Genomic DNA, 11,727 nt, shown 5'->3' with positions numbered 1-11,727 from the left:
GTTTGACCTCTGTAATTGCAAACAAAGGTTTCTGTACCAAATATTAACACTGATTTTCTCAGGTGTTCAAATACTTATGTTCAGCAGTGCAAGACAAATAAATTCTTTAAAAATCATACAATGTGATTTCCTGAATTTTTTTTTTAATTCTGTCTCTCAGAGTGGGAATGCACCTACAATGTGAATTTCAGACCCCTCCATGATTTCTAAGTGGGAGAACTTGCAAAATCGCAGGGTGTTCAAATACTTCTGATCCTCATTGTAACAGCAGGTTCAAGAAAACCAAAGTTCATCTTTAAAGCAGGCCACTGAAAACCTAAAGGAGGGATGACAAAAATCAGTGCAGTCTTTGATCACCTGAACGATTTCATCTCTTGCTGTAATCACCAAACAACTGCTAATTTGATTTTTAAAATGTTTTACTGATTAGAGAAGTACAACCCAGTATTTCCAGTGTAACTTTGTTGGATTAATCAACACTGGTACTTCACTGCACTACAGTGGAAGGACACTACTATGGTAAATAAATGGATATTTTAGAGGGAAGGGCAAATCAGTTGTACTCGAGTACTTTTTTTAAATACTGGGTCCAAGTTTGAAAGGTATGTTTTCTGTTTCAGTGCAATTGTTATGAACTGCCGCAATTCCAAACAGGAAATTTAAAATGGTTAACATATCTACTAGGAGAAAAATAATCTAAAGTACAGATCCATTTCTCAACCTATTTTAAATCATACAATGAAATGGACAACATGAATATGACATGCACCTACAAATAAAGCAGCCCTACTTTACATTTTATATTTCTCTACACATCACAGTAATGTTAATGAGTACAAGCTTTATATGCACACTAAGAATATGGCAGGTTGTAATACAATGTGTGGGTGCTCCTGTTGTTACTCTTTAATTGCACAGTAAGAAGAATATTTTGTTTCCCGGTACTGAACCTTGCACCTACCAAGTAAGTTTACAAAACCACTGGGCCTGTGGTTACACATTTCCAGTAATGTTGTTGTATTTCCTTAACATCAGCTGAATATATGCCCTCGTTGTCTGTGTGTATCAATGATAGTACCTCAGGAGATGTTTCCTGGTTACAAATCCATGGTTTTGTCGTTATCATAGACGATGTCGCCCTTAATGACAACGTAACGGATGAGCTCCTGATGTCCTCCCAGCTGGTAGATCAGGTGCTCCCACCTGGAACAAAACGACAGAGGAGAGAATTTATATCTCACATATAAACGGACAGAAGTAGAAAACGCACTAGTGCGTCAAACTTGTCAAGATTCAGTTTGATGTTACATTGCAACCATGATAGTTAACCTGATCAGACCTGGCGTCATTTTACAGGTATGATTTGCATCCAAGATTTTGGGAGGAGCAACTCGGGTCTCATTTCATTAAAAAATTAAAAGCAACAGAACATCCTACACATTGTGTACCATACATTGTCTCTGCCAGGAATTCACTGAGAATGTGTTCTTATTCCACCTGCTAAAATAATACACTTCCTGTTTGAAGTGCTCAGATATCCAAGGTGGAGCTTTGTAAAGCATGCAGACATGCAGGATGTCTGTAGGACACCGTCTGAATTTATTTAATAAAAAACAAACGGTCTCAACAACTTTAGACCTTACAAAAGGAACATGTATTTTGCAAATAGTGCAGTTGGTTTTACACACATGGCTCCCTAACATGTCCCTACTGCTCTGCTCCTGATTGATTTTAGAAGATCAGTTTCATCTGGACTGAAGTGTTTTAGAAATACAAGTACCTAGAAAAACTTAAAAATTTAACAGACCTTTTCACCACTGCACTTCACATGGCTCTCCATTCACTGATCATTACATTTCCTCCATAAGTGTAGCCAACTTAAACACTGAATGTACAGTCAGGGAAAAAATTATTTGAACCCCTGCTAATTTTGTAAGTTTGCCCACTAACAAAGAAATGATCAGTCTACAATGTCAATGGTAGGTTTATGTGAACAGTGAAAGACACAACAAAAAAATCCAGAAAAATGCATTACAAGGGACATACAGCAAGTTATACATTAATTTGCATTTTCATGAATGAAATAAGTATTTGATCCCTTTGCAAAATGTGCTTTAGTACTTGGTGGCAAAACCTTTGTTGGCAATCACAGAGGTCAGACGTTTCTTGTAGTTGGCCACAAGGTTTGCACACATCTCAGGGGGGATTTTGACCCACTCCTCTTTGCAGATCCTCTCCAAGTCATTAATGTTTCGTGGCTGATGTTTGGCAACTCGAACCTTCAGCTCCCTCCACAGATTTTCTATGGGATTAAGGTCTGGAGACTGACTAGGCCACTCCATGACCTTAATATGCTTCTTCTTGAGATTTAAATTAACAATGATAACTGACCCCTATAGGAAAACGTTACAACTAGCAGCATCTTCATAAAGCAGTCATTTGTATCCAGATATAGTAATCCTACTGGACACCTCCAGCATCATAAAACACATCTTCCTCTCACATATATACATGTCCCAAAACCTTCATGTTTAAACTTTTATTAATAGATTTGGCATTAATGTTAAAGATCAAATCCACCCTGAGGAACAGCGATACTAACAGCTACTGACAATGTGTGTTATATTTCTGGGCCAATTTTGAAGGTGGCATGACTTATGGTGCATCTGTCTCTGCCATCAGTCTCGTTATTGCCTTCTTCACCAACTCACAGATGAAAATGAAGAAGTCGATGCCTTTTCCTCTGTCACTGTAGAAGCAGAAGTAAATGAGGAAGGCTGAAGGGAAGTGGGTACACCGCAGAAGTAAATCACATCACTTCGGATATGTAGCAGCGAGAGTACCTGAGGTGGATTTTTGCTCTAGTGTATTGGCTTTAGTAAACTTTTTTTTTTTTTTTTTTTGGTGACTATGATCCCAGCTGCCTCGAGATCATTGACAAGTTCCTCCTGAGTAGTTCTGGGCTGATTCCTCACTTATTCTCATTATGATTAAAACTCCACGAGGTGAGATCTTGCATTAACATGTGTTACTTTTACCCATTTACTACAAATCATATATACTTTGCCTCACTGCTAAAATTCTGGAGAGCCTGCTGCTGTGTTTTAGAAATTTAAATGCAGTTTTTTTTTTACCATTTCAGGCAGCAACTTGCTTAAATCCATTTCTGTATCTAGTATGAAAATTAAGCAGCACAACCACGCTTTGTATAATTTCAGTGCTTCAAACATTTGGAAAAAGCCAAATTACTGGTTAACTAAACATCTGTACCCTGTGATGTTTCACAACTAAATATTGTTGCATTTTAAGGTGTCATGGCTCAAAAATAATGCAAGCGCATGAATACCACTAAGTACAATTTAGGCAAAAATAGTTTTTATAAGGTACTCGGTGAAGACTTTTCAAACCAATCTGCATTCCGTCAACTGAGTATTGGACTTTCATAAGAGACAAAAGTAAAAAGTCGAAATGATCTATAAGGTGAAGCCATGAACAGACAGGACAAATGTATTTACCGTGTGGTGTTGAGAACCAGCAGATCTCCGTCTTTGTCGACCTCCAGCGAGCCGTGTGTGTGGGAGCGCCTGAGAGCATAGGCTGCGTTGATGGTGGCTGCGGCCAGAGTCTCAGGCATGGACATCCTCATGTTGACACAGGCCAAGTGCATGACTATTGGCTGAGGAAGGACACGAGAAAGAGAAGGTAACAGAGAGGCAGGAGATAGGCTTTCGCCCTTTCACTTGTCAGGCTAGACTCACCATGGAGCAGCAGTATGCGTTAGGGTTGAAGTCACTGCCAAGAGCAACGATTACTCCGGCTTCCAGCATGTCTCTGGCTCGAGGCTGGGACAGCCTACATACACACACACACACACACACACACATCATTAGACATCTCACTGCCTTCAAGTAAGTGTATGTGAGTATGTGTTACAGTACCGGAGGATGTAAGCTGTAGTTGGTAGAAGGACTGCAGCCGTTTTTGCTTTTGCCATGGCGGCAATCCCTTCATCTGTGACCTCCTCCAGGTGACTGATGGCTAAAGCTCCAAGGTCTGCTCCCAGCTGACACACACATTCAGGATAACAAGATCATTACTCTAATGGCTGAAAATCTTTGCAGTATGTTGTATCACTTTATCAAGCAAAAATGCCAAATATTCACTAATGACAGCACCTCAAATGTGAAAAATGTGCTGCTTTTGTCTGTTTAATAAAATTGCAAATGTGGGGCTTTGGATGACTGGGAAAATAGCCGGTTGAAGACACTTCATTATGCTCCGAAAAAAAGCTAAGGACATGGTTTCTATTTTGTGTTCTTTATAGACTTAAAGAAAATTAGTGGCAGAAATATCATGGAAGTAAAAAATTTCAACCCTAAATTATTACCCAGGTCACTGATGACGGAGTGCATAACAGCGTCAAGAAATATTAACTTGAAGATACCAGGTATTCACACTTTTTACATTGTAAAGACCAAGTGATTTAAAAAATGCTTAAATAACAGATGATGAAAATCATATGTTGTGGGCAAATGGCAAGCAGCACCTGCTAATGTTAAAGCTTAACAGCTCTGTTTTAGGTCAAACATCTTGCAGGTTAATATTTCTCTAATTACATACCAAAACAAAGCTAAAAGGTGAGTGAATATTAGATGTTTGTGCCCCATGTGGACAGAAACAGCCCAGAATAAATGCTGATGCTGCATTGTGTGTGCTGAATATGCACTTTCAAAAATAACAACCATATACAACAATATGGAGGAGGTGGGTGTTTCTCTGCCCCCAAGTGGCCAAATGTGGTTATTACAGCTTTAGGAGAGTGATACCTGCGCAGAGTTCATGGGATGAAGCTCATCTCCATGGAAGTTGATGTTGAGGCCCATGTCTTTGCCAGCCTTCAGGATGGAGCGGGTGGAGGTGAGGTCGAACACTCCCTGCTCACAGAACACGTCGATGTTGTCGACTCTGAGAGTCCCAGCACACATCAGCTGTTTCAGCCGGGGCAGCTGAACCTGCAAGATGTCCTCTGTGGCCTCTGCTACCGTCTTCCCTCTGGACAAAGGACAGAGACTTAGAGTAAAGATTTAATTTCCAGGATGTGACGTGCAATGAGAGAACTGTGAGGGTGTCCTGTACTTGGGCACGGCGTGGGCTCCGCAGTAGGTTGAGGAGATGTTGATGGGCAGGGTGCGCCTGGCCTCCTCGATCACCTCCAGCATCTTCAGCTCAGTGTGCAGTTCCAGCCCATAGCCACTCTTACACTCCACCAGGGTGGTGCCTGCTCGCTGCATTCGAGCCAACCTGCACCTCAGGGAGGCTAGAAGGTCTGAAGATCCAGCAGCCCGAGTGTGCTCCACGGTGAAGTGGATCCCCCCACCGGCCCGGTGCATGTCCATGTAGGTGGCACCTGCCAGCTGTAAGGCCAATGCTGCAATTTATTAATCTAAATACAGCTCTAGATCTGCTGAAGTCAAAACACTGAGGTTGTTTGGTCAGATCTTACCTTCATTGCAAATTCATGCACCCTGTCACCAGCCCAGACTGGATGGCTGTGGGCGTCAACCAAACCTGGAGGGTTTTTTTGATTATGTACACAGTTCAAAATACCACTGGCATATAAAAATGGAAAATTATTTCTTGCTCAGCTGCAGTGCACACACTAAGTTCGCAGTTTATTAGGTACACCTGGCCAAAACTGTCTCACAGGAAATCCTCCCTTCATGAAGGTGATCATGTTCAGCTTTTCTTTGTTTTAGAGTGTGAATTTTGGACATCCATCCATCTGGTGGATGTATGAACATAAATATAAATGCCAATGTTCTGTCGCTGGATGGTTAAATACTAGGTATTTCAAAAATGCTGCACCACATTCATCATATTTTTAAACTAGTAACATATTTAAGAAAACATCTGAAATATGCATTTGCAAACCTAACATAGCTCATTAGAAAATATTTAATGTTCTTCACAACCAAGAATAAAAGAAGAAACCCAAAATGATGTTTTAATTAATGGAGGAAAATTGTTAATAGAGCTTCTCTGCCCCCTAGTGGTTAAAATGGTTAATACAAGTTGTATTGATGATGTTGAGGAGGTGTGTTCTTTTAACTGTATGATCCTTTTGGAAGGTGTAGTCTGTTGTTAAATTACATTGTATTATACTGACAAGTGTTTCTACTATCCTGCCCACCACCATCAGTAAGACAAAGATAAATTACCAACTCTGTGTAATGCAGTGCAACAGCAGCACACAGTCTCCAAAATCATCATACAGTTTAGTTTACAGTTTGGGCACAAACTGAGTTTTATCACCTTCATGAAGGAGGATTTACTGCAGGACTCTTGGATTAGACTAACGTAGTTTTAGAGTGGTGTAACTAATGAACTATGTGTGCAGAAATCGTAGCCGATACTCACCAGGCAGGACACACATTCCTGTCGCATCGATCACTCTCTGAAAAGATGCATCCGAGTACTGAGCCCTGATGATTTCAGCAGGCCCCACGGCTTTAATCAGCCCATCACTAAAGGAAGATGTCAGTTACAAGATGAGCTCACAAAGAGCAAAGCCTACAGAAGATAAACCTTTTTGATTTAAGCCAAAATATGGGATTTTCTTAGGCACCACGCTCAGGTCTCACTTTTCATTTCTGACTAGGCAGATACAACAGAAACAGTACTGCACTGCGCAGTATAAAGCAGAAGTGTCTGCTTTGTAGAGAGCTTGATGGTCAGTCTTTCATTTTAATCCTGTGACCAACTCATTCAGTGTTAGTCTATTAGCTCTAGTGTTTCCTACCAGCTCCTGGAGACAAATTTAAATATTCAAGGTGTGAGATGTGAGTGTGTGTTGAGGTAATTACATGAATACAATAAGATTTATTGCACCAAAGACAGTAAGGAGATACCAATTGAAAATAGATTATTCTGCATATAAATACTTTGGTTTCTGGTTGGATGACAAACTGACTTGTAAATTACATACTGGGAAAGTGACTGCATCTCTTAGGTCTACACTTTCATTTCTGTATAGGAACAGGTTTTGTTTTAATGAATCTCATTAAAGACTTTTTGGTACAAGCCAGTTTTATCTGTACTGGACTATGGTGATGTAATTTACAAGCACATCTCTGCCAAAACCCTGAAACCACTTGACGCTGCCATTAGATTTGTTACTGGAAATCATATCAGAAAATAAGGTGGCCACCTCTGGCACTGAGAACATCACTGTATTATTTATAAAGCCTTACTTAAGTTGCCAGAATATACTGTATTACACACTTCCTGATCTACAAGTCATCAATGATCACTTTTTGATTTTTTTTATTACATGAACTGGTTTTAAATGTATTTAATTTGTATGGTATTACTTTGTTAGTGTATTTTAAGATAGTTTCATATCAGGGCACCATTGAATAGGAGTGCTTGCTCTCAAATTGCTTGGTTGTGGCCAAGTTGCCTCAACTTCTCAGTAAGTTTGTTTTCAAGTGTGTAAACGAGCCACCACAGCCTCTAGGGGACGCTGGCGCGCATTGTTTTAAATGAGTCCTGCATGTAAGTGAAGGAAACTGGGAGACAGTATTGAGCGTAGCACTCTTACACCATGGCTCACACAAAAACTAAAGGTGCAGTTATTTGGCCTGTTAAACCCAACCTCAGCATATTACCAGAGTAACCCCACTGTATCACTTTTATAGCTTGTCACATGCATAAGCAAAGATGTCTATGTCAGTGTTTCAGGCAAATATGACTATCGACATTTCCCATAACGTGTGGGTTACAAAGCTTACCTCCCAATTACTACGCTCCCATTTTCAATCACACACAGATTTTGCATCCCATGCTTGGTCAGGTACTTCTCTCCATTGTTGCAGATCAGAACCACCTGGTTGGCATTTTTCACCAGCAGTTTGTAACTGCCCGACATTCTGAGTCATCCAAAGCAAAGAGTCTTTCTGCAGTGACAGGGCTTTAGGAATAAACAAATATTTGTCCAGGAGAGCAGAGTTTAAAGTGCACAGAGAGGGGGGCGGTGCTCTTTCCACACAGAGACAACCAGTTAACTAGTGAGTCAACGTCCTCACTGTCCAGTGTAATAAGAGAAAAATTGGAAAGAACTCCACAAACCTCAGGTTTACGAAAGGTTAAGGACATCACATGGAAAGAACCCCACAAACCTCAGGTTTACGAAAGGTTATAGTTACACTTTATTGTGTCTGTATAACAACGTCACAACATCACATAGACCTGAAAATAAAAAAAAAACAAACAAAAATAACCCAGACACCCAGAGGTTATTTGTTTCACATGGTGAAAACACAAACATACATTAACTCAACTGTGAGGCACAATCACACCCAGACAACCATCGTCTTCACGAACATCACTCCCTCATCTCTCCATCTTCTTCTTCTTCTTCTACACCTCTGATGTACAGAACATTATTGCACCTGTGGGCATCGAACACAGCTGTTAACACAGCTCATCTGATTCCACCACCAATTTCATTGAAAAATGATATGTTAATTATTAACAGAAGGTTAGTTAAGGCAGTTAAGACTCTTAAAGGTTAACCACACACCACATTCTGTTCTCCCAGCATATTTAAAAAAAAAAAAAAATGGAACAGAGAAGTCAGGGAGCAACAACTGTGGGCGTGGCGCTGCCGCTATTAATATGTGATGTGGAGGGTTAGGGGACACACAGGAGACCAACTACTGCTTAGAAGAAGAAGAAGTCAGCCCTTCCTTTTCTCTGCTGGAGTAACAGGGCATCAGGTGGAGCTCTGACAATCGCTACAAACATATTTATAACCCCTTGAATCGCTGTGTGGATACGTGTGTTGTAGCTGGGCTAGCGATGCGACTCTCTAATCTGGGGGAGTTTCAGTAACATAGCACCGCTGTTTCTCACTATTAAAGTTACTGCTTGTTAGGCCTAAATATTTTTTTAAGCTCTGAAACCAGCAGACTTCTCGGCATGTCCATGTGCTGTGTTTACTGCCTCTGCTGAGAAATAAATCTCACTCATATACAACAACTTTAGGCTCTTATCAGGCTTGCTAAGGCTAACATGTTAATGTGGTTAGTTGGGGGGTGGTGGTGGTGGAGGCTGGGGAAAAATAGACCTCACAGTCTTGTCTTTGTCATCTCGGTCAGGGAAGGGCCAGAGGATTCAGCAGAACTGAACTTTCAAATACACACTGACAGAAATTAGCTAAATTTGACCCCCCAAAAATGTTTTTACACACAGTATTAATTTTATTAAGAAAAAAAAAGACATGTATTGACAGCACAGGTCAACAGAATTGTGATTACAGTACAGCTGAAAATACATAATTTAGTGTGCAGTTACCCTTTAAGGCTTTAGGGCATTAAACAACTTTCCCTGTATTGTTTAGCTTTTTTAAGGAAAAGCTTTCCTGGGAAGATCTATTAAAAAAAAAAAGTATTTTGGATCCCTTTGCTGAATAACAGTAAATGTAACACTTAAGAAAGAAGCCCCTATTGAACTAGTTAAGGAACCACAATGAAAAGATGTTTCAGGTTTACAACATACCTGATAAGCACCTCACCGAGGTGACCTGCCAACGCTCCATCCACATACTCTTCTGTGTTTGCCAGCTGTTAGGAAATCAGGAAATCGGGCATAATACAAAGATTAAAATGCCACCTACAAAGGAGTATTTACACTGTTAAATCCCATTTGGCAACAGAGATGTGCCCAAAATATTAAGTGGAATACTTGTTTCCACTGGCCTAAATGTTACAGCTTGGGATAAAATAAATTACGGAAGAGGACGCAGCTTTCCTGCAGAACAATAAATGCTGGCAACAGCCAGATTAATGTAAAGTCATAAAATAAAATTAAAAAAAAACGGTTTGTGGTACTCATGACACACTCGTAATAGTATATGATATAGGATGTTTTAAGAATTGTAATGGACAAATTATGAAAGCACAACCACAAACACTTTTTTCACTCAAACAATGCATCTGTGATCCACATGCCAGTTCACACTTATTTAAGTTTACTAGTTTGCTTGTTAAAGAAAAATACACATTAATCCAGGAGCACAAACTAAGGTCTAAATGTTATGCAAGTATAAAAGCGACAAATGCTAAATTCCTTCAACATTTTTTGATACGAGTCTTGCAGCTCACACAAGGCTATAACTTTATCAGATACCCTGGCTGATCCAGCTTGTGATTGTGCAAGGTTCACATAAGCACATTTTTTGATAAAAGTCTGCAAGATTGAACAAGTCAAAATGTTACACAAATGTGAAATTAACAGAAGAGCACATTGTTGGGTTGATAACTTTTGTTTTTTTAAACCACTGGGTCAACAATGATGCAATGCCCCAAGAACTATTAAAATATCATCGCTCTGCAAGCAATGCTGCCACACTAAGGCAGGTCCTTACCTGCATATTCATGTACCCATCCACAGACACCAGGTAGCCCTTGTACTCCATACCCCACTTCAGTTTCACCATCACTGGCTTTCCTGTCAGGCCATTCAAGAAAGGCTTTGGGTTCAGAGGTAAACTCTGTGCAGAAGAAAGATGAGGCAGGTTAGGATGATGCAAAGAATGTTGTTCTCTAAATAGCAAATTCATGCTAGTTTCAGTTAGAAATCCGCCGAATACTGTGGCTAAAACAAATACGTCAAAACAAAACCCGTATCTACTTACTTTTGATAAGTGACCGTATAATAGTAAGTTTGACAAAATATTTTGTACGTTAGTTCTTATTTTAAGTGTTATGAACTTAACATGTCTAAAGAGAAGGTTTTGGTGTGTGGCTTTAAATAAGTTAATGTTAAATAAACCTATGTTAAGTAAATACGTATACGGTTTGGCGATCTGACTTGCACTTAAATGAATAGCAGCTGCATATGTAGCCTGAGCCTACATCGGTAAAGTCTTTAAGCGAAATTATACACACATTTTCCACTATTTTGTTCATAGTTTGTGTACAGGTCTCAGACTGCAAGTCAAAGACGCTGCTCACTTCAGGCAAAGCAAAAAAAAAAAAAAAAACGACAGTCTAAATTGTTAGAAATATAAACCCAGGGGCTAATGTGGCGTAAACTCTGCTACGTCTAACACTTCGCTCGTAAATATAAGCGAGCTAAATTTGATGATTTTAGAATGGAGTTTGGTGTGAGTTTCTCTGCAAAGAAACATAACCAAACTCAAGTAAGAGATGACATAATTTCTCTTTAACTGAAAGAATGTAATAAATGCGCATTGTTAACAGCCTACGTAAATAAGTGTTATGTATTGTTTCATTCATTTGGTCGAAGTTATGAATGAGACGCTAACGTGGCTAAAGCTAACTAGCCAGCTCAACAGACTACTTTCAACTAGCGTTTTAATAAAATAAAAAAAACCACAAATGATCTAATAGAGCTAAACGCAAACATGTGTGAGTCTTACTCACCATTTTTGTTCAATGTAAATAAGTAATGCGTGCACCAAGTTGTAAGCTTTATCTTTTCGTCACAATAACGTTCGGAGCACACGCGTTGCCGCCAAGCCGGAAGTACAAAACGCTGACCTCTGAGGACTCGTCATGTTTTTACACAGTGCCCCCTAGTCGTCGAAGGTGCACACTGTAACGTAAACATCTGAAGACCCCCGGGCTGAAAGGCGTTTTGTTTCTTGTTAAGTTTTTTTTTTTATTTGACCTTCACTGTGAGATACAGGTTTAGATAAGATAA

The 11,727-nt window shown here is 39.8% G+C and overlaps 2 protein-coding genes across 2 annotated transcripts; both read right to left on the bottom strand.

Moving 5' to 3' along the window:
• Positions 1–301: 301 nt before the first annotated feature.
• Positions 302–8,107, bottom strand: amdhd1 (amidohydrolase domain containing 1). The gene is made up of 9 exons (XM_020613632.1): positions 7,791–8,107; positions 6,418–6,524; positions 5,504–5,568; positions 5,137–5,414; positions 4,827–5,052; positions 3,939–4,063; positions 3,759–3,852; positions 3,516–3,676; positions 302–1,203 (listed from the first exon to the last, which is right to left on the bottom strand). The coding sequence occupies exons 1-9, from the start codon at positions 7,925–7,927 to the stop codon at positions 1,098–1,100; spliced, it is 1,299 nt and encodes a 432-aa protein (XP_020469288.1). The 5' UTR covers positions 7,928–8,107; the 3' UTR covers positions 302–1,097.
• Positions 8,108–8,189: 82 nt separating this feature from the next.
• On the bottom strand, positions 8,190–11,581 carry snrpf (small nuclear ribonucleoprotein polypeptide F). The gene is made up of 4 exons (XM_020613631.1): positions 11,448–11,581; positions 10,427–10,552; positions 9,559–9,623; positions 8,190–8,450 (listed from the first exon to the last, which is right to left on the bottom strand). The coding sequence occupies exons 1-4, from the start codon at positions 11,448–11,450 to the stop codon at positions 8,384–8,386; spliced, it is 261 nt and encodes an 86-aa protein (XP_020469287.1). The 5' UTR covers positions 11,451–11,581; the 3' UTR covers positions 8,190–8,383.
• Between the last annotated feature and the right edge of the window lie 146 nt (positions 11,582–11,727).

Source organism: Monopterus albus, unplaced genomic scaffold (assembly GCF_001952655.1).
Source record: "Monopterus albus unplaced genomic scaffold, M_albus_1.0 scaffold136.1, whole genome shotgun sequence".
NCBI classification, from domain to species: Eukaryota; Metazoa; Chordata; class Actinopteri; order Synbranchiformes; family Synbranchidae; genus Monopterus; species Monopterus albus.
This window is presented reverse-complemented; position numbering and strand designations above follow the sequence as displayed.